Here is a 21,882-nt window from a genome sequence, read left to right on the forward strand (position 1 = left end):
TTCTTAGAATTCAAGATATTATTTTAAATTTACATGTTATAATATCCTGTGCATGGTGTACATCTACTAAGTTAATGTTCATTTAATTTCATCAGTTATAGCCATAATTGGTCAGATTGACAATTCATTCTAATGAATAGATTCAAATGAAGCATGTAACATAATTAGACAACATGCTGTGTTTTTATGAAGTTAGAAAAAAATATGCCCTTTATGAACATAAAAAGCCCCAGGGGGGGGATTTTTCCCCCTTAATAAGAAAAATGATCATTTCTGCCACTGGTCTCCTCTAAATGAAATATGTGTCTGTCCTCAACGATACCATGACAGCACATGATGGGTAATTTCTAGTCTGAGCTGGAGTCTGTCAATACGATGGCAGTGAAGACACACTGACTGACACATACGTCCAGTTCTGAAAGAACAGAATCATGGGTGTCCAGACATACGATGTCTCCAGCATAGAAGACCATTTAAAATGACAAGATTGAAGACTTCAGGCCATTTAACAAATTCACACACACACACAAAATCAACTCACAGAGAAATGCTTACCCTGAGTGTCTGAGGAGATCTGGAAGGTGCTCCCATAATGGTCACCTGTGCCATGTCATCAACATGAACGTTGACACCATGGACAAACATGACATCTCCGATGTCAATCACGTCTCTTCTGGGAACCAGATTCAGGTTCTCGTCTATTAGAAAGTCAGGGTTCGATACGTCAAACTCAACACCCTCATTTCCAGCGCAGTCATCAAAAACCACTGCAGAGAATGCAAGAGAAAAGAAAAGATTGACATATAAGCTTAGGAGAAATAGTCTGACACTTGAAACCAAGCCAATACATATGACTTATTATACAGTATGATGAAAAGAAATGTTAACCAATAGGATTAACCATAGTTAGCATTGTTAGGATGACTGCATTCATTCACAAGTCACCTAGTAAAGCTTCCAATGTAAAAACGGTCAAGAAAGGGCTCTTTTGAGGTGATCTATCTCTTACGGCTCTTACGGTTGATGAAAAATGGACTTGCAGTTGCAAAAAATGTCCCTGAAAAGGTGACTATACCTGACGAAGCTGTCCCAGCGCTCATTCAACCATGAGCTAAAAGCAAGTAAAAAATAAATATGGCCCATTCATCAAAGGTTATTAACATGAAATAGAGAACTTTAACCCTCAATAATATCGACCCCACTTTCATCTTCACCCATCAGGTCTGACCGAGGAAGATATGGCCACACCGGGCCAGCTTATCCCCTCTGATCGTGTCCGTCTCCATCTTATCTCAACGCCCCATACCTCGCTTTCACTCTTTGCGTCCTCTGTGACATATTCCTCCACTCATTTCCCTTCCCCATCCCTCTTTCTCTCATCCATAACTCTTCTTTTCCTGCCTGTTTACCATCCTCTTTGACGCTATAAGTTATGTTCTTGTAACACAATGTGAGCAGGGGTGGAACAGATAAAATCAGGCAGTATGACGAAATTATGGTATATAGTTATTATTCCTGCAAATATGCCAATATGCATTATGTTCCAACTGACTATTTTTTCCCCATTCATTCATTTTTTATATATATAAAATAGCTATAATAACCAAAGTAAAGATTTTTTTTTTTTGTAAAAACATTTTCAGTAGCCATCAGTCTTCAGTGTTACACAATCCTTTAGAAATCATTCTAATATACCCATTTATTGCACAATAACATTTCTTACTATAATTGTTGAAAACAGCTGTGCTGCTTAATATTTTTGTGGAAAACTGTAATATATATTTTCAGGATAATACTGATAAATAGAAAGATCAAAAGAACAACATTTGTTTGAAAAAAAAAAAAAAAAAAAAAAAAAAAAACTGCCTGATCCCAAACTTTTAAACGGTAGTGAGCAACAGCTTCCCCATATGTAACAATCCCAAAACAAGACTTTGGAATAGCTTATATGAACAGCAGTGATAGCTGTTAAATTATACACTATTATAGTAACTATATTATTATATTGGTATAAAAATGCTCCTATAGTTACACTGTCTCTAAACTGGACTCCCAGCGTGCTGCGACACATAAGCAAGAAATCATTGCATTTATGTATCCATTTTACAGTGCATACACTGCGGTATAAAAAGCATAGCAGGATCTGTACATGGTAACACATTTCTACAGCATTACAAAGGCTTCACATGTATACACGCAAAGGCACACACATTAAAACCCTTCAGAGATTCAGCCTTTGAACCTTCAATGTTTTTTTGAAAATTCTATTACATCCATAAAAGCTTAAGTGAGAACTGTAACCGGCTATAGCCACATTTAAATATGCCATTTAAATGCATTCAATGAAGATTTCATTTGAGTAAGTGAGCTGGAACAGTGCCAGTAACATTATTTTACGTTCGCTCAGAAATCGCATTTACGTTCAAACGACTAATGTGGCAACGCCGGCTCCAAAACCAGAGGTGTTTAGCATGACACGTCAATAACGAATGCCTCTGTGACCAATTACCTTAATTGCTTGGCAGCTTTGATATACGTAGCGCACTGCAGGACGCCAAAACTGGAAAAACCTTCGAACACCTCACACCTGTGCATGAGCTACATTCACTGATTTTTTCTCCTCAAAACTGCTTCCTTTGTGAGCCACGCTGGTTGTTCGGATAAAAAATACATTGTTTTACTCAGGCAAGCAGGTGTAGGTGCAAGATGAAGATATTGTCTTGTTCTCTCACTTAAACATGCACCACCATACCATACAAAGCATCCTGAAGCAGGCACTGCGGTGATGCTAACAGGGTTAGCACAGTATGACCACAGAGCATCTCACATATCTGTTCAGCTAATTGAATTGAGGCAGAATCAGTAATGTGACGCCCTATCGATAACCTCCACGAACACAGGTGATGAAACTGCAGGTAATCGAATCAACAGTCATTTTATTGCCTGCAGAAGCACCTGTTTCCATCGAAATGGATCATTCAACGGTGCAGAGAAGGGTATCTTGATGCCTTTCAACCGCATTCACTTTTTGTGTGTGATTTTTTTACATTGCAAGCGATCTGGACACCTACAGAGGTAAAAATAAGGATGTTACTTACTGTTAGTGCAAACTGTTAGTTTCAAGTGGGCACTTCAACTGCAGACCAAAAACAGACCGCAAACCATGTGTAGGTTTATGTGGGGGAGGCTCTTTCCAGGAAGCAGGCGGCATGGCAGGAAATTAAGCATTATGCGTTTTCTGAAGTAAATACTCAAAAATATATGTGGTGGGAAAGGAATACAGGCAATTAGCACATTTAAGGTAATTCAGGATATTTAAAGAATAATCATCATATTATATGCATTAGTATTAAATCTGCAATTCTAAATCTACTGTGCAGTGCCACAATAAAACAAACTGAATCTTAATTAAACTGAATTAGAGGAGATAATATGAAATACAGGGTACCATGGGGGGGGAAATGATTTTTATTGTGTTATCTTTAGTGACAAACAAATGGCAGTTCTTTAAAAGAAAAATACAAACCAAAATACCAATGCTCCTGCTGAAATGTTTTGAACTAAATCATTTATTTCTTTAGGGAATGAAAAATTATTGAGTGCAAAATAATTAAATAAAAAAATGCAATATTGTGTGAGGAAAATAGTAAGGATGGGATTATTAAATCAACGTTAAATTAAAAAAATGCTAAATTAAATAATTGGTTTTAAATTGTCACTCCCCTAAAGTCTAAAGAAATTATTGAATACTATATGCAAATATTTCCATCATATTAAGAACATTTAGGTATTAGGATGTTAATAAAGCAGTAGGATGGCAATATTTTATATTATACTGTATATAATGCTATTAGATATATAAACCCTTTTTAAATGAATAATATTTCGATTTGATTTATTTTTGTAGTGTTTTTCACAATAAATATTGTTCAAACACAGAGAGAGAGAGCAGTGTCATACAGTCCTCAATGATCAAACTAAAGGTGAAATCGGCAAGGAGAAATTCACTAGAAAAAAAGATGCATGCAATGCACATTCAAACTAATAAATTAAATTATAAACAGTAAGTTATACAAATAAATTATAAATTAAATTTAATTTAAGTTTTAAGACCCAGTCTTAACATAGCAGCCAGGTTTATGCAACTCACCCCTGGTTTGACCAATAATTTGCTGAAGATGCATTGAAGAGTCATATGAAAGAGCCTTGAGACATATTAAGGACCATGTGGTGTAGTCATACACAAACACACAGCCCTCTTCTACAGGTCCTGTATGTGACTGAAAGACACAGAATCACCAGGGGAAACAGAAAGATCATACTGGATTCTTTTCTTTCTGTCTTTCGCTTACAGTTACCGATAATCATCAACAGCAGTAGCTCTCCTCAGCTGCTGTGAACACTACAGTCAGAGTCAATCTCCCACACTCTGAATGTGATGTGGGCTTGGGCTAAGACACTGGGAGAGATAGACTGAGGGTCTTAATGAGCTCCCGTGTTCATGTCTCTCTCCGGGCTCCAGGGACGGCAGCAGTGCAGGGCAGTGTGTGCCTCTGTTGTGTGCTGAGATCTGCTTCTGCACCTCGGCTGTAATGAGTTCAGTCTGTCTGTCAAACTACCCACCTATCACTGTTACGGTTATCATCAACAGCACAATTGTAGAGCTCAGAGGAACACATGTGTGCTCTAATTATACTCTCAGCTTTGTTGTTTCCTAGCCTTTCAACTTGTTCATGTGTGTTTTTTGTAGTTGGTTTATTCTCTAAATGTCCACCTTTCAACAATTGCTCCTCTTGCTCATCTCAATCTCGCTTTTTGTCCTCCTCTCTCATGTACATCTTCTACTCGCCCCTGTGTTTCTCAACATCTCACAAGGCCTTTGTCAAATTGTGTTCTGTGATTGCTGGTGTAACAATAGTCATCCATCTTAGGTCAGACAGTTAAAAGTGGGATCTGGGAAAATAAACCGATACTCGCTGGCAGCCGGTTAAAAGGAGTGTATATCATAGGCGAGTGTCATTTTTGTTGCCTCAGCTATAAATATTTCGAACTGACCACGAAACAGTATTTCATATCAGTTTTATTAAAACCGCACATGACAAGTGAATTATAGAGCTGTTTTTTTCCCTATATATTTGCAGCCATTCTGTCACCTACAGCATCATATATTTCAGAATTAGTTTTGAAAAGCCACAAACAATAAATAAATAAATGGGTATCTTTTATTTAAAGAAAAAATAAATTAAATTTAAAAATGTATTTCTTGGGTCCTTTGACTATTCATCATTTTAACTTCTGCCACTTTAATCTCTTTTACCTGTGTTGCCTCTTTTGTGGTAAATAAAAGTTGTTCATTTATATGATCCTGCTAGGTAATAAATAAAAGTTGGAAAAAAAAATTCAACATTCAAAAGTTAAACTTAATCACTCTCTATTAATATAAGCACATAAACTGGATGTATAGCAATTTTAGAAGAACTGGAAATATGCTAGAGATCTGGAGGGAGACAAAGTGGCATCCAATATAAACTGCATAAAGGAACTATATTTTCCACTGAGATAAAAGATGTTAAAAGATGCACAAACTCCAAAACATGTACACGTAAACACATGTTGAAGTACAAAACAGCGAGTTGTTCAACACTCTGGCAGCCCAAGAATGATCAAATACAGCAATTACACACCTAATGTGCATCCTTTGCTCTTCATTACCATGCATTAGAGCTAAAAAGGCTTTGTCGGGAAGCGAAAACATTAGAAAGAACTACAAAACTGACCAGAAATCATTACAGCACACATCATGTAGTAATTACGATTTCCAAATATGCAAGTAAGAACTTCCCAGGAGAACGCAACATTTTGCATAGAGCAAGAAGGAAAGAAGATTTGTCACTACACCATTCGATTATTTAAATACTGTTTTCAGTCATTTCGGTAACACATTTCGGTAATTTTTCTTTGTGTGTTTCTTTCTACTTTTGAAAGTGAGCGGAAAAACAGAACAGATATGACATGAGCCATCACCTCTCCATCTCCAGCTGTTTTGCTTCCTCGGCTCAGTTTGTTAGGTGCAAGCAAGGTAACTGTTTAGTGCAGTGTCTACCAAAATCAATACAAATCAAATCCACTGAAGTTTTCTCTTCAAGCACTTAACCTTTTCAACTCGGCCATTAGTTTTTATCTTCCTCAACACAACAGCTTTCAGGGCCATTTTGAACACAAATGCCTCCACCAACACACACATATTTGCACACAAACGTATTGTCAAGCATTCCTGCTTGCCGGCATAATTGAGGACAGTCGGGAAAATAACCAATTGTGCTTAACAAACAGCAAAGTCAAAGGATTACCCTTCGTGGAAAACCGAATCAAGCAAAGACACAGTAAATCTCTCAAGCACCTTGTATCTGCTCATTTCCCTTTCCATTACACCATTTTATATTGCTTTCAATGAGAAGGGGAAGCTCTTTATAGTGTGCCAGTCGCAAAGCAAACAGTGTCAGGCGTTTCAAAGGCAGCGCGGTGAGTGTTTGATGGCATTGTGTGTTTGTTGCTGTAGAGGACAGGAGTGTTTTGGAGAGCATATAGCTATGGACCGCTTTGATGTTGGCTGTCAATAGCAGACCCCTCTCGTCTTAAAAGGAGTATTTTGAGCTCAAATTGCATCGTGCTACGAGGATTAGCTTGTGGGAGTTGTGCGGTGAGCCTCGGCAGAATTCAAATACACACATGGGAACCTGCTTATACACAGGCGAGCATTTTATCACTGATATGCACATTACATAACAATAAAGCCCAGATCTGATAATTGCTAGCAACATTTAATTTACTTATTAAAGCTGTGTCAATAACTGATAGCGAGAAACCTCAACAGAGCGCATCAGTAGAGTTCATTCATTTTCTCCACAGCGTAATTGATTTTTAACAATAACTTATAAACCTTTACAGAGAGACCTATCATGAGCTTTGAGGTTTTAAGCAATGGTTTATGATTGTAGATGCTACAATTTAATATGATTTCTTCTTACACTCTTACAAATAAAGATTCTCTTTTTGGCATCTATGGTCCCATGAAGAACCTTTAACATCCATGGAATCTTTCCATTGCACAAAAGATTATTTATAGGGGGAAAAAAGTTTCTTTAGATTATTAAAATGTTCATTACACAAAGAAAAAATGGTTCTATTAAGAACTGTTCACAGAAAGGTTCTTTGGGGAAACTAAAACAGTTTTTCTATGGCTTTACAAAGGGTCCTAAGTTTTTTTCTCTTTTTTTTTTTTTTTGTAGTTCAGATTTCTCTTCAAATCAAGTTTGTTCATTAGTTACATGTTTCATCAATACATTTCATAGCTGGTCATGTTATTTCAGATTTAGAAGTCTTTATTTAGAAATTCAAAGGAAATAAATTGGAAACCTACACACATTGTCTAAAGTAAACTAACTGAAAGTGTAACTTAACCTGTATCATGAAAAGTGTCAGATATAAACAATTCCAATCTTTCAGGGTGACTAAAGGCTGGAATACACTACAAATTTTGTAGTGTGTTTGAACCTAGCTGCGCTTGCACTGAAACCCCGCCTTTAACTTTGGATTACACTACCACTGAGCTATCAGCAGGCTTAAAACCCTGCAGTGGATATCATCAATTCTAAGTGTATCAACTTCCACTCTCCTTTTGACGGCTGATGGTTTAATTACAATTAACCAGCTTGTTGAAATGTGAGGATGTTTATCGGCAGTCAAGTAAACAGTCACACAAGATTTAGCTCAGTAGGAGGCAACGACTGGGATGACATTTCAGTGGCCCGTACTCCTGATCAGAGGTGAAGGGACCAGTTTGATTCAGCATCTGATCTCACGGCACTAGCCAATCACGCTTCATCTCTGCTCTTCTCCAGCTGTGTGCTCCTTCAGTCAGCCATTGAAGAATTGAAGCCTCTGTCTAACCCAGGCCTTTTATGTTGGGATTCTCAGATCAAGACCATTAAAGGGCTGATCTAACATTCGCTTTAAAAGTCACAAACATAGCTTCCTGCTCCATGGGTGGGCCAAAAGCCCATTTTCCATGCAGTGCACTGAGTTTGACATATTAATACTGTAAAGATACTTGCAAAGCCTTTTAAAGCCAAGATCTGAAGCAGGCAAGCAGCAACGAGAAACATCTACTCAACAATTGTATGGTCTGCACAGCTTTATAAAGACATCAATCCTTGGGTAAAAGCTATTCTTACACTGTCTACTGAGATTACTGCCCTTGACCAACCAACCACATTTTCGTCTGATGTATCGAAACACCAGCTTGTAGGTGTTCATCCTTTGAGAGTTATGGACAAGTCAGCGACCTACAAAAATGTCAATTGTAATTGAAGGTAAGTCTCCAAACCAGCTCAGTAATCCCACACATTCTCCGCTCACCACCACCTACTCACCTCTTTGGTTGGAGATGGTCTCAAGGGCTCTCTTAACAAGAGCGGTCTGAGCCTGTACAACTGACCGTCCTCATCACCCTGGCCTGCTTTTGTCTTACAACGGCCTAGTCGGTTAAATCACGGTGTCTTGAAAAGGACGATTAAATTTTGCACCTCTGCCTGGACCAGAAAGACAAACCCATTGGAATTCCTTCAGATTTACACCGAGGCTTTTCACAGGAACCATTGACATTCACAGCTGCTCGGTTGAGGCGAAGTTCAGTGAAATTGATCTGTCTAGGCTGGTGGGTAATCACTGAGCTAGAGCCAACCGGATTCAGCTCTGCTTGATGGCTGAGCAACCTTGGCCTAAGCCAAGCACTTTGTTCCCCGCTGTTCCTTGAGCCTTTTCGTGGGTATCCAGCCAGCACAGTTGTGTGACCCCTGGAACAGTGTTTTAGTCATTAACAGGTACTACTTTTTTTTTTTTTTAGTGTACATCAACAGTAAAGGTAGTAAAAATACCTGGAATAATACATTGCATATCCAACTGGCAATGAGCAAAACCTAAAACATATTTTCAAAATCTTCCAGTTAGCTAATAACTTGACAAGCTGTCTTAAACAGTTGATATTTAGCCTAAATTAAGCATTACAGAAAATATATAATTGCTGAAGGCCAAATAGATAGATAGATTGCAGTGAGTGTGAATTCTGTACAAAATCATTATAATGAGTGAGTCAGGAGTTTTAAAATCCATTTGTGGGACGTTTGCTCTCTCTGCTATTAAACATGAGTGTTTGGATGTTCTGTGTAAAGGGGGTTGAGTGGCAGACATCACATCACTGTAGTGATTAAAACGCCTACTCAAAAGTTTTTATTCTGTTGGATCCATTGGGTTATCTAGAGCAGCCTCACTGTATCACCTCAGACAGGTAGTAAGATCTGAATTGTGACAGTTCAGGCATTCAAAGATGTCTTTGTACACATTGAAATATGAAGACTGCACATATTTCAAGAAGTTGTGTGGGTGAATATTCTCATTTGGCTCAAAGTATGTGGTGGAAGTAATCACCAAGGCTAAGAGTCTTTCAAGTGTATAAAGTCAGACAGACCTGTAGTCATCTCTTACTTTCACACAGAATGGTTCATACGAAAGTGGAGTACCTTGGTCTTTCAATTTCTAAATACACAGTCATCAATGCACACTGTAGCTCATAACCTAGAATAAATATATTTGCGCACAAACTCACACTACCTGCTAACATGCCAAAAAAGGTTATTGGTACTTTTTTAGAGACAAAATCTATATATAAAATGGTGCTAGCTTAACTAGATTTTGAGCAGCCAAAACAAACAGCTTTTTAGGTAACAAGCTATTGTTTGTTATTTCTTTGTTTAGTGTTACTGTAAAGTATGTTGTATTGCATACAGAGCTTTACAAATGTAGTAATATTAAAACACTTTCATAAATGGTCATCTTTAATTGATCTTTTCATTATTTTATTCTAATGAATCACTACGTAAAATGAATCATTTTAATTAGCCCATCAATTATGACTAGTGATGCTAATATTAAATCATTTAGTCAGATGCATTAAGTCAGCATACAGCATGTTATTCTAAAATTGTACTGAAGTCTTATAACAAAAAACATCTGCTTAGGTGAAATTTACAACCAGCTCATCTGCACACTGATGGAGAATAATTTTGTTACAGTTAGCTCACACTATTCAAATATTATTACAATGTAATGCATAATGTGTTGTTCAGCAAGATAAAATAAAACATTTCATTACAAGTTGATGCATTGCATATTTCTGTGCAACCTGTCATTGCTTAAGCCAAAAGTGCATGTAAGTGTGATCTAAATAAAAGTTTATTCAGAAGATAGACTTGTAGTTATAGGGTACTTCTCTTATTATGTTAAAAGCAGGAATATATGAGAGCGTAACCTTAGCCACCCACACAAACCTGCCCACACACAAACACACACATTTGTTACAGCATACATGCAGCTGATGTGAATGGACAACAACAGCCAAGAGAAGCCGACCAATTAATCTGCATTCATCTGAGATTGCTATCTGCATTTATCTGAGGTCATAATCATAATGTAGTGTTTTTGAAAAGGCTGCTCTCAAACATGATACTCTCAGCAGCAGTGAGTAGGCAGTGAGTTTAATTGTTTTGTTTTATCAATAGGATGTTCTTCTTTTAGACTTTAATAAGAGGTCTTCCAAAAATAAAGAATGAAATAAAAAAAAAATATTTTTCATGCAAATACAATAAATAAATACTGTAAATGACAGAGAAAAGCCAAATTGTCATCATGTAATTCATCTTTAAAATAAAATAAAACAAATTAAAATAGGAAAACTATACTAAAATGAAAACTATAACAGGCTCAATATGACTCAACCTGTGTTCAAGAAAGTTGGAATCAAAAACTACCAATGTTTCATTGTATATTACATTAAGAAAACTCCCCAATTGGTATATATTCAATGAGCAAAACGAAATTCCTGGTATTATGTCAGAATGTATTCTGACAAAAGCACAGAGACTACATAACCTTAAACTAATTTATATCAGGTGACAGGAAACTAATTCCCTAATTTGCCTAACAATTGCTTGTTAAATGTGTCCTTAACAGATAAATAGATCACTGCACAAAATACTGTCACAAATACCAGAATTTAAATGTCACAATAGATGAAGTGTGAAGAAGCTGTAACACTCCTATCAGGTATTACATTTTCCATTAATAAAAATGAATGTACTGCATCTGAGCAAAGTCATTTCCTCTCTCTATAATGTACATTCTGCATCAATAGAGATCAAACTCGTGCGGCCAATTTTATTGCAATGCATCTTTGCACAAGGGATCTTCCCGATCAGTGGAAAATTAGTTTTATTTTGTTATTATTACAGGTAACGTTGCAGAAGAAAAAGGAATAAAAGAAGAAAAAAAAAAGATCAGCAATGCTATAAATTTAAATCAGATATTTTAAACCATTACAGGGACCAGAAACTAAGTGCAAAAGCAGAGGCCAGTATTCTGGATGCCATCAAGTATAAGAAGCAATTTCAGTTCAATACCCTAAGGGTGCTCCAGGGGAGCAGTTCAAACATTTTTTTCTAGGGGAATCCAACAAATCACATCAGTGGATTAACTGTCGGAATAACTGTTGTGTTTGAAGCTCTCGGTTCTAATGTTACAGGTCACAAATTCTCTCGCAGTAGCCTCTGAGTTCAGTTACATTCTGCACTAGCTTCATGGCAAGACTCGCCATGTACTTACAGTGTATTACTGCAGATTAGCAGCAGAAGAGTTTGTATGTGTGTCTGTGTGTGCGCACTGTATGGTAATGATGGTGGAATAATGAGAGTATGCGCTTATGTTTTTCCTGTTGCGGTTGCTTGTTATCTCTGAGAGTCAGCAGGCCAGAGCAACAGGTTTCAACCGACATACACCCACACATGCAAACACTCACACATGCACAAACACACACACACACACACACACACACAAAATGTAAGGGCAACATAAATTTGAAGGACAATTCACAATGTGCCACTATTTTTCTAATATATGTTTTCTAGACTGTCTTAAGCCATTTGTACATGAACATCCCTTATCCAAAAAGAAGTCAGGACTGTACGATGTTCTACGAATGCTGAATAAATAGAACAATCGCTAGTTAAAACAATCATTAGACAGGATTTTTGATAGACAGAACAATAGAACGAATGATTGATAGACAGAATGATCAATAAACAAGATGAACAATCAATCGATAGACAGATCGCTAGATAGAACTACAGATTGATAGACAAAACTACAGAACGATAGAACGATAGATAGATTATCCTGTTTAAATCAATGTGATAAACAAATTAGGTCAAAAGTAATCCAAAATTAATCTAAAAGTAATCTGATTATCTAAAATGTGTAATGTAATGGATTACGTTACTGACTACAATTTTTGTCATGTAATTTGGAATCAGTAATGGATTACAATTTGTAAGTAATCTACCCAGCTCTGCACACGAGTAGCAGTGGCTGTGATTTGGCTCTGTTATCACTGGAATATCACACTCTTATCAGCCAATCAGATTCAAGCACCCGAAGGAACTGTTGTATACACATACAAAATAGAACATATTTTTAATACTGGCCATTTCTAAGTTATGTTATCATTTATAAGTTATTCACCACTAAACATTCAAACAATTACCAGCTTATCGGTATCCACCAGAATTGAAATATCATGCATCCCTGCCAAAATGCAAACGCCTCAAACCAGCTCTGGGTTCTCGGAACTATAGCACAGAATAAAAAGTAGAGACTGGCAAACACAAAAGACACACAATGTGTGAACACATACTTCACAGCATGTCACCCCCCACCCCCCACCCCCTCTCAAACAGCGTGCTTTAAATATGGCACAGATATAAGGAAAAGCAATCTAAACTCACTCTATTTTTGTTTTGATTTTCATCCATTTTCTCACCTCACCCTGTGATTTAATTTGAGAATTGGGAAACATAATGTTCAGCCATCACAGAACAACGGCCAGAAAAGAACCTTGGGCTTATTAAATTTTAATAAGGTTCTCCAGGCAACTTTCCCTCGCCGTAATTGCTTTGTGTATTTCCCCTATGGGGATCCCGGTTCTTGTTTGTTATCGACACAAAGCTGTTTAAATCACAGCCAGCTCTCTCTCACACACTTTCTCACTCATCGCCTCACACCATATCAGTTTATAAAATAAACATTAAATTAAACATTAATTAAGCTTTAAGTTGATATTCAAATGCCCTAATTATCAACAACTTCCCATATTGTTCACTAAAATAAAAATAAAAAGCATACCTACACTGGCTGCAAAAAGTACCTGCATCTATTCCAGATTCCACAAAAATCCAACAGCAACAGTTTGCAATACCGTGAGAGTTAGAAAGTTTAAAGTAAGACTACTCACATCACATTCAGCAAACATTGCATCACTTTGAACTGGTAGGTGGACCATGAGAAATAAGAGTGTCAAGGTATTTGTCACATTACAGATGTCACACCATCCACATACGTATCTTACTCTCACAGATGGCAGATCATGTGGGAACCCAGTGAATCACCTTCATTTACTTTCCATGAGCGATTCATTAAGGCCTCTAATTTTAAACCAATGTAATACCAGGCTTCTTATAACAGAATGCCTCCAATTCTAATAAAATTACGCTTTCCCATCACTTTTCCTGCAGAGAAATTCTGCACCCTTAGGTAAAAGTGAGTGGAGGAGAAATTAGCCAGCCTCGCTGATAGCAAAACTTTTTTTTTTTTTTCACGAAATGTGAGAACAAAGAAGGAACGTCTGTCAAAACAGATGCAGAGTCTGCTTTGAAGTGTTCAGAGAGAAAGGAAGAGACGTTTATTCCCTTTCACTATAAAGTACCTTAATCAGTGCCTCTCCAGTTTCTGCTTTAGCTGCGTTACTGTCACGGCTCTCATGATGTCATCACTTTTTGTAGAGTACAAGTAAATTCAAATCTGCATCTCATATGTTATAGATTGTAATGACTGTCTGAGATTCCCAGTGCGTCTTACATTAACATGTGGTTTTATATCCAGTTAGCATTCTGGACTGAATTTGCACACTGCAATTATAAGTCGCCTCAAATGTGATCGGAAAGAGATCTAATCACACTAAGTTGTGCAAAATGTAAGGTATTTTGGTCTATTTACTTTAAAAGTATTCTCAAACATGCTCTGAGAAAAGAGTCCGGGAGAGAGACGTGAATGAGAAATTGTGATTTCAAATAAATGGAAATAAAGTGGTGACCAGACTGTTAAACAGAAGTCTTTTCACACCGTAAGAGCAGAACAAAAATGACAAGAACCCAAAGCACAGCACTTACTAAATGTAATCACAGTACGTTCATGTGATATCAATGTCAAATTAAAAATAATAAAAGACAACAACCTTTTATACATGGATACACGCGTTTTATATTTTTGACTTTTCAATGAATAAAGAATTTCATTTTATATTCATTTTATTTATTTATTTCAATTGTATTATTTTATTTTTTTTATGCGCTGAATTAATAAACTGAATGTAAATTGTGTCACACCAACCAGCTTCAAATTTGGATTTTAGTCAAGTGTTCATGAGTAAATAAGTGCTATCCAAATGTGATTTAATTGCAAAAACCCATAATGTTAATGCCAGACGTAAAAGATGGGATACAGGAAATACAAAAGAAAGTGACAACACAATGCCAAGCAATAGGAGAGAAGTGATACTGCATACCTTCATTCTGAGTAACATCCAGTTATTCTTTTATAGTAAAATAAGTATTATTTGTATCAATTCAATCTTAATTTAATATTTAAATTACACAACATTTCATCATGTTGAAATCTCTGTGCATAAAATATTACCTTAGTTTGAATTTTTTTGTTGTTGTTGTTCTGTCTCTTGAGTTAATTACACCATGGAAAAGTCTGTGATAAACAAAACAGACTAAATATGCAGTTTTTCTGTGTGGTTATGAATAAAAATAATTACAAAACAAAGGACATGAATACTTGTCTGACAAACAGCCAGTCATCATTTAAAACAACAAACCACTCAAATATCCTCCCAACACAACAAAATGATTGACGTAAATCTTTGTTCAGCATATACAAACTGACCACTGTCAGTAAACTTGTTTTCTTTGAGCTCGTTCAGCCAAGGGCAGAGCTTTTTGAAGTTACTCATACCATGGTTGCATTACTTCAGAAACAGCATTCTGAGCTCTGCTTTTATATATATTTATATATTTGTATTTTTCCATTAAGTTTCTTAAGCTCAGGGTTTTGGCTGAAGCATCTGTGTTTGATCTAAGGAATCGCTCAAGGAATCCAAAGAGGATTGGTATCTTAATTTATCATCACAACAAACTTCAAAACGGGTTTATTAAAGGCATGGCTTTTTGTCGAAGCTATTTTTCCCTTCTCTCTCACTGGGTCATCTTGCGTCATCAGTCAGCAAAAAAAAAAAAAAAAAAGACCTCTCAACTTAACAGCTGTCACTCTCTCTTGCCAGTTCACGTAAGAGTGCTTATACCGGTCTCACATCAGCACACTCCAGGTGAATGACTGGCGGCAGCTTTCTTTGACTCTCTGACGGGAAAAAAGAGTGAGGATAAAAACAATGGTTTAAAAAGGGGTGACTACTCTTTGTACTGAATCCTTTCAGTCCTATGGTAAATGTAGTAACCTAAAAGCCATAGCAATCAGTATAACTGACAAGTGAAAATTCTGCCATTCTGTCATCATTTACTCACTTCTTCCTTGGAACACAAAAGGAGAAAAATACTAAATATTCAAGCTGCTCCGAAGTGTATCTGAATGGACACCGTCAAGCTCTATAAACACCAAGCATCATAAAAGCAGATTATAAGACTTGTGCACTATATTCCAAGTCATAAATTCCATCTATTTCCAACAGAGAGCTAGAATAATGCTAAGGAAGAAGCTTGTCACTGTATGCTTTTATTGTATGGAAAAGAGCAGCATCAATATTCAGAAACCCAGTGGTTCTCAACTTTTTTTTTTTATCTGAGATGATATTCAAAGGTCCTGCTATAAAGGGCATCCTTATAAGTACTTTTAGACCAGAGATGCCCAAACCAGTGGCAGCAGGTTAATATTGGTTAATATTTTTTTCTTCTTCTTTTTTAATTTTTTTTAAGACATTTTTAAACATTATAGCTGTATATAATGCAACATTTATTTTGGTCCAAGGCCCTCAATCAAGCTTTTAGTTTTAGCTTTTTAATTAAGATAATGTTTACAATTCAAAATCTTTAATTAAGATTAAGTTAATAAAACTAATGTCCGTACACAAACAGGTTCTCACCCCCAAGTACACTTCATTGACTTTGGTGAGAAACATTTGCCCTCAAAAAGCATCAAAATTTGTATAAAAATTTGTATCAATCTAACAATAATTTTTTCATCAATTTCTGACAATTTTACAATCTAAAATGTCTCCATGAACATATACACACATATATATATACATAAAATTATAGCCCATTTTTGGAACCACATATAAATGTATTACAAGCATGTGTACACACACACACACACACACACACACACACGAAATACAGGTCGTTGTCATAAGTTAGCTTCACTTTACTAAACAATGTCAGTGCCTTTATGGCAGTGTTTTAATGGCAAAAGTTTTTATATAAGTATGATAAGATTGGTGTCTGCATGGTGAAATGCAGTGATCTTGAAGAAGTGGCAGTATTTTTGCCTTCATTTACATTATTGACTACATTACATTTTTTTTTTTGTCAGTGACCTATGCTGTCAAATGACTAGTGGTGTCTTTTACCATATGGGCTCAAAAGACCTCTTTCCTCGAGTACATTTTCTGCTGTGAGGGAACCACGGAGGCTGCTGGCCTGTCATTCTCCAGTACTCTGCTGAATGGCCCGCCTTTTGCTCACCGGTGGATCGATCTGAGCACAGGAAGCCAGAGACACCAGGGATCAGACTTCAGCGCTCTCACTGCCACGGGCCCACGGCACCAGGCCAAACATCCGCTCAGCCATCAGGACCAGAAAACCACAGCACACAGTCTCAGAAAAAAAAGGTGCACATGCACACACACACGCATGCTGTGATTGCCTCTGGAACTGCGCTCAGCATTGAGCTCCTGTCATTTTTTGATCTATCATCCACCAAAGTGGTTAAGCAGAGCGTTTATAACAATGGATGAACTAAAGTAATCACTTATGAACTGATTGCTTTCTCAAAAATTATGAACCTCACATACTCTGATGTAGTTATTGTTCCTGTCTAGATACTCAATGATGGTTATGGCAGCTCTAAGAAGCAGGTTATTATGGCTGTCCGCATAAATGCCCCAGTCGGCAATCATCAGCAACTACGGTGCAATTTTAAGTAGCTGAAAATCTCTATCGGAGTTGAACAGGAATAAGGCGATGATAAAAAGCTTTGATTTACTGTGAATCTTTTTGATGCTTTTCTAGCAGAGATGAAAGAGGAAACAGTACGTTTTTTCCCCCCAAAAAGTACAGTCTGAATGTCAAGTCTCCTGTGATTTCTTTTGTTATGTTGCAGTTTCTTTTTAGTATGTTAGACTGACCTCTCCTTGCACAGATATAAACAAACCCACATACATATTGCAAACAAGGACACAAGCAACTGTGAATAACTTGGAAACTGAAGTGCAGCATGGGTTAATCCTGTGGGTGCTGACCCGACCTGACCTGTGTACAGCATGAACTAAATATTTATGGTTACCCAAACAAGCTCTTTGAATTGTGGAAGACTTTTAAGTTACAAAAGAATTAAATGACTCTTAAATTCCAACTGAATTAGAAGGTATTTAAAAATTACTTTTCAATTACAGCTCAATTTGAACTGAATATGAAGAACCCATAGAAGTTATCATAAAACATTAAATACACTACTGTAAAAAGTTTGAAATAAAGTTTTTCTTCTTTTTAAATGCTGCATTTATTTAATCAAAATTAAAATAAAAACAGTAAAAAAAAGTTAGATTTTACAGTATTATTGCACTTCAACAATTTTCTATTTGAACATTTTTTTAAATATATTTTATTCCTGTGATGGGTAAGCTGAATTTTCAGAAGTCATTAATCTAGTCTTCAGTGACACATGATTCTTCAGAAATCATAATTGGCAATCTGTGCTCAATTTTTATTTGTGTTCAATCATTATTAAAGTTTCGTGTGTGTGTGTGTGTGTGTGTTTGTGTTGGAATTTGAAGATGGCGCCGGTGAGGTCGGCTGCCGTCACGACTGCTCCGACCACCTTTTCTTTGTTTTTGTCTTTTAAGTTAGTTTTCAGTGTTTTAAAATCGGCAAAATTATCACCATTGCGTACATTAGGTATGACAGAGACACTCTTGTTTCTATTGGTGTACAATGTACTCACAATTCGACGTTTTTAACTCCGGATCCGAGCTGGCCGAGTGAGATCCTGAGGGAGAACAATGGACGCGTCGCGAAGCGGCGGCCTCGAGGGAAACGAGCCGGCGTCAGGAACAGGCTGAGAGCCCGTGCACACCGCACGCCTCTGCCTAGCATCCTTCTCGCCAACGTCCAGTCGCAGAACAGTATTTAAAATATATAAATCTTTTGTAAATTGATTTATTTGTTTGTTTGTTTTTTCTTCAGGATTCTTTGATGAACAGAAAGTTCAAAAGTAAAGCATTTATTTAAAATAAATAAATAATTTGTTTGTTTGTTTATTGATTGATTGATTGATTGATTGATTGATTGATTGATTGATTGATTGATTGAAAAAATCTATAATTTTTAAAATAGTGATACGAGCATCAAATCAGTATATGGAAAGTTTAAACATTAGACGGATCATAAAATTCAACTTTGCTATCACAGGAATATATTTAATTTAAACATATATTACATTAGAAAACAGTTCTTTAAAATATTGAACAATATTTGTGCTTTTACTGTATTTTTGTTGAAATAAACGCAGCCTTGGTGAACACAAGATACTTCTTTCATTAAAAATTAAATCTTTCATTAAACATTAAAAAAATAACTTCTGTCTGGTTGTGTACAAACAATTTCTAAAAAACGTAACTTTTTAAACAATTTTTTTAAATGGGACCTACAGAAATTATTTTGTTCATATACGATTTATTATATACTTAAGGATACTTAATTTCCTCCTCAAAATGAAGCCAGCAACATGAGAAAAATGTTTCAGAACCTCTCAAGCTCAAGGGCTTCGTTTTTTATTAAATTACATATAAAGTTTTTACCCTGAGGTCTGCATACGGCTTAATGATCACAGACTAAAGCTGTTGTTCACAGTTTAATGGAATTATTTTGTGTATACTGTGCAGTCTAATATTAAACATGAGATATTTTGATATCAACACCTTTGTGCTGCATGTGGTATTACACAAAGATGTTGGCATAAAAATATATCATACAACAATCAGATCATATTAAACAGTCACAATTTAAAAATTTCTAGCACTAAAAAGCCACTGCTTCCTCTTACACAGCACTTATTAAAATTTATGGCAAATAAGCCTCGAATTCCAAGAGCTCATTAAAATGTATAAGTTTGCCGCTGACCTTTTAGGCAGCAGAAATGTAGCAGATTCTACTATAATGGTTCAGTATTCTAGTTAATTTGAACAGGCGACTGTCGAACACTGGAGAGCATTAATTCTGACAGTTTATATAATTTGAATCATGCTACACTCTTTAAATTATCCTTCAAAGCTGCAATTACAAAGATCATGTTACTAATGAAGAACACACACTTTGGTGAACGGACGCAGCTGAATGAAACACGCTGGGTTATTTTCCTCTTCACTGTTGTGAAAGTTGTTTCTCAGTCCAGGCAGATTCACCGCCGATTTGCATCAGAAATGGAAATTCCTCTGCTAAGTAGGTTAGCGAGTGGAGTGGGGCCATTTTGCATAGCGCCATTTGCCTCGGCGGAGGAGAGATCAAATGGCAGTCACTGTGCCCGGAGCAGACAGGGAGCAGCTGCCAGTGCTGTGCCCCCCCTTAGGCCATCTTCTTCTCAATGGTGTCCTAGAACTCAAGCCCATAACCTCCCTCCACTTCTAACCGGCCTAGCTTGCTGACGTCCTGGAATTTATGGGTCAGTGCTCAGGGAGGAGACCAGCAGGAACTACATTCAAACAACTCAGAAGAACAAGTTCTAATAAGAGGACTTTCACGTAGGCAAGCTTTTAAACACCTAGCTACAGAAAGTAGCGATGTCAAAACATCTTAAACCACTCCTGCTATGAGAAATCTTCTTAAACTCATCCTATATTGGTTTAAGATGGTCGTAATAGACTTACACTTATCTACCAGTCTTAAAAGCCAGCAGAAAAGTGCCCAAAATATTTTAAAAACCAGCCAAGTGACCAGTCTGGGAGAGGCCAGCACACTAGCTTAGGCTGGTTTAAGAAGTTTACAGTCTTAGATGGTTTAAACTTCTCTGAACTGGTTTACAATGCTCTCATAGCCTTGCCAAGCTTCATCGTTATTACTATTGATGCACCAAAATGATTTTTGTTTTTCCTGAAACACCAAAACTAAACTTACCCCCGGTTTTGCAGACAAGGCTTAAGCTAGTCCCAGACTAAAATGAATGTTTGAGCTGTCTCAGATGAAAATATCTTGCTCTGACATGTCTTAAAATATGTTGTGTCATTGTTCTCTGTCAAGACGCACAGCTGTAATGCATTTTTGTATAAGATGCTTAAATTTCGTAATTTAACTAAGGTCTAGTCCTGGCTTAAGCTAAACCCTGTTTGTGAAACAGAGCCTTAAAGTTTTAATTTAAGCCGGAAACTGAAACTAAAAATAAAGTTTATTTACAAGTCCACCACACACCCAAATAAACATTTAACATTTAAAAGGCAATTTCACACTTTTTATTAATACAATTATGTTTCTACTCAAATTTGTTGTTGAAATATACACATTTAAACAGTGGCTACAATAAAAACATGTCTTCATGACATTTATTCAAACATAAATACATAGTGCACTTATTTAGCAAAACTCCTCTCTAGAGAATTTTTTTTTTTTTGAGCTAACTAATGATTTATGGACACTGAATGGCTTACCTGAGGTAAATGTAATGTTACGTGACATTGTTCACAAGCTTTTATTGACGCCATTTACACATTTGAAACGATTACATGAGACATGATACTACATTTCAGTAAGTTGATTATTTTAAAAGTAACATTGCACTGAACTTATTTACGATTAGTGGATGGTAGGCATGCTGTAAATGTTTTGTAAAATTTTATTCAAACATCAACTGAAAACAGCATAGATAAGATCTCTATTCATCAAAAGGAAGAAATCGAGAAATCTATATTGTAAACCCAGGCCTGGGGTGCACATACTGTAGCTGACAGATTTACCTGTTGTAGTGTGTCAGTGTTGTGTACAATAGACACAGATGCCGTCAAAACAAGTAGTCGGAAAAGCACTAATTAAACATAATTGTTTCTCCAAAACAGTTCTGGCCACAATATAAAATAAAAATTCAGTACTGAAAACCCAACCATTAAAGCTTTTTCCTAAAGCACATTTTATGTCGTCTTTAGCCTTGACCCCTATACAGCTCTCTATGCCCTACACTTCAGTTCAAAGTCAGGACAGCTTGCACTGAGGGTCATGTCTGCAAGTGCGAACCGGTTCGCCTGAGGTCCTCTCTCCATTTTTTTCACACACACACACACACACACACACAAGCGTTTGCCTCACCTTGCCGACCCTTCTCTTTACTGAAGGGAAACACTCTCCCTAGCACTGAAACAACTGCACTGTAATTACCGTCATTTGTCAAGCGTGTGCCTGATTTATAGTCAATTAAAAATACCCCAAAAAGTGGCAGTAG

At 36.6% G+C, this 21,882-nt stretch overlaps 1 protein-coding gene across 2 annotated transcripts in view; it reads right to left on the reverse strand.

Annotated features, from left to right (window-relative positions):
- LOC306842925 (cadherin-13-like) overlaps window positions 1-21,882 on the reverse strand; it is a 311,991-nt gene that overhangs the window by 195,838 nt on the left and 94,271 nt on the right. For both annotated transcript variants that reach the window (XM_079374136.1, XM_079374137.1), the window contains exon 3: window positions 556-767. In XM_079374136.1, coding sequence (XP_079230262.1) covers window positions 556-767 — 212 coding nt within the window. The remainder of the gene's footprint in view (window positions 1-555; window positions 768-21,882) is intronic.

Source organism: Barbus barbus (genome assembly GCF_936440315.1).
Source record: "Barbus barbus genome assembly, chromosome: 23".
In the NCBI taxonomy this organism is placed as follows: Eukaryota; Metazoa; Chordata; class Actinopteri; order Cypriniformes; family Cyprinidae; genus Barbus; species Barbus barbus.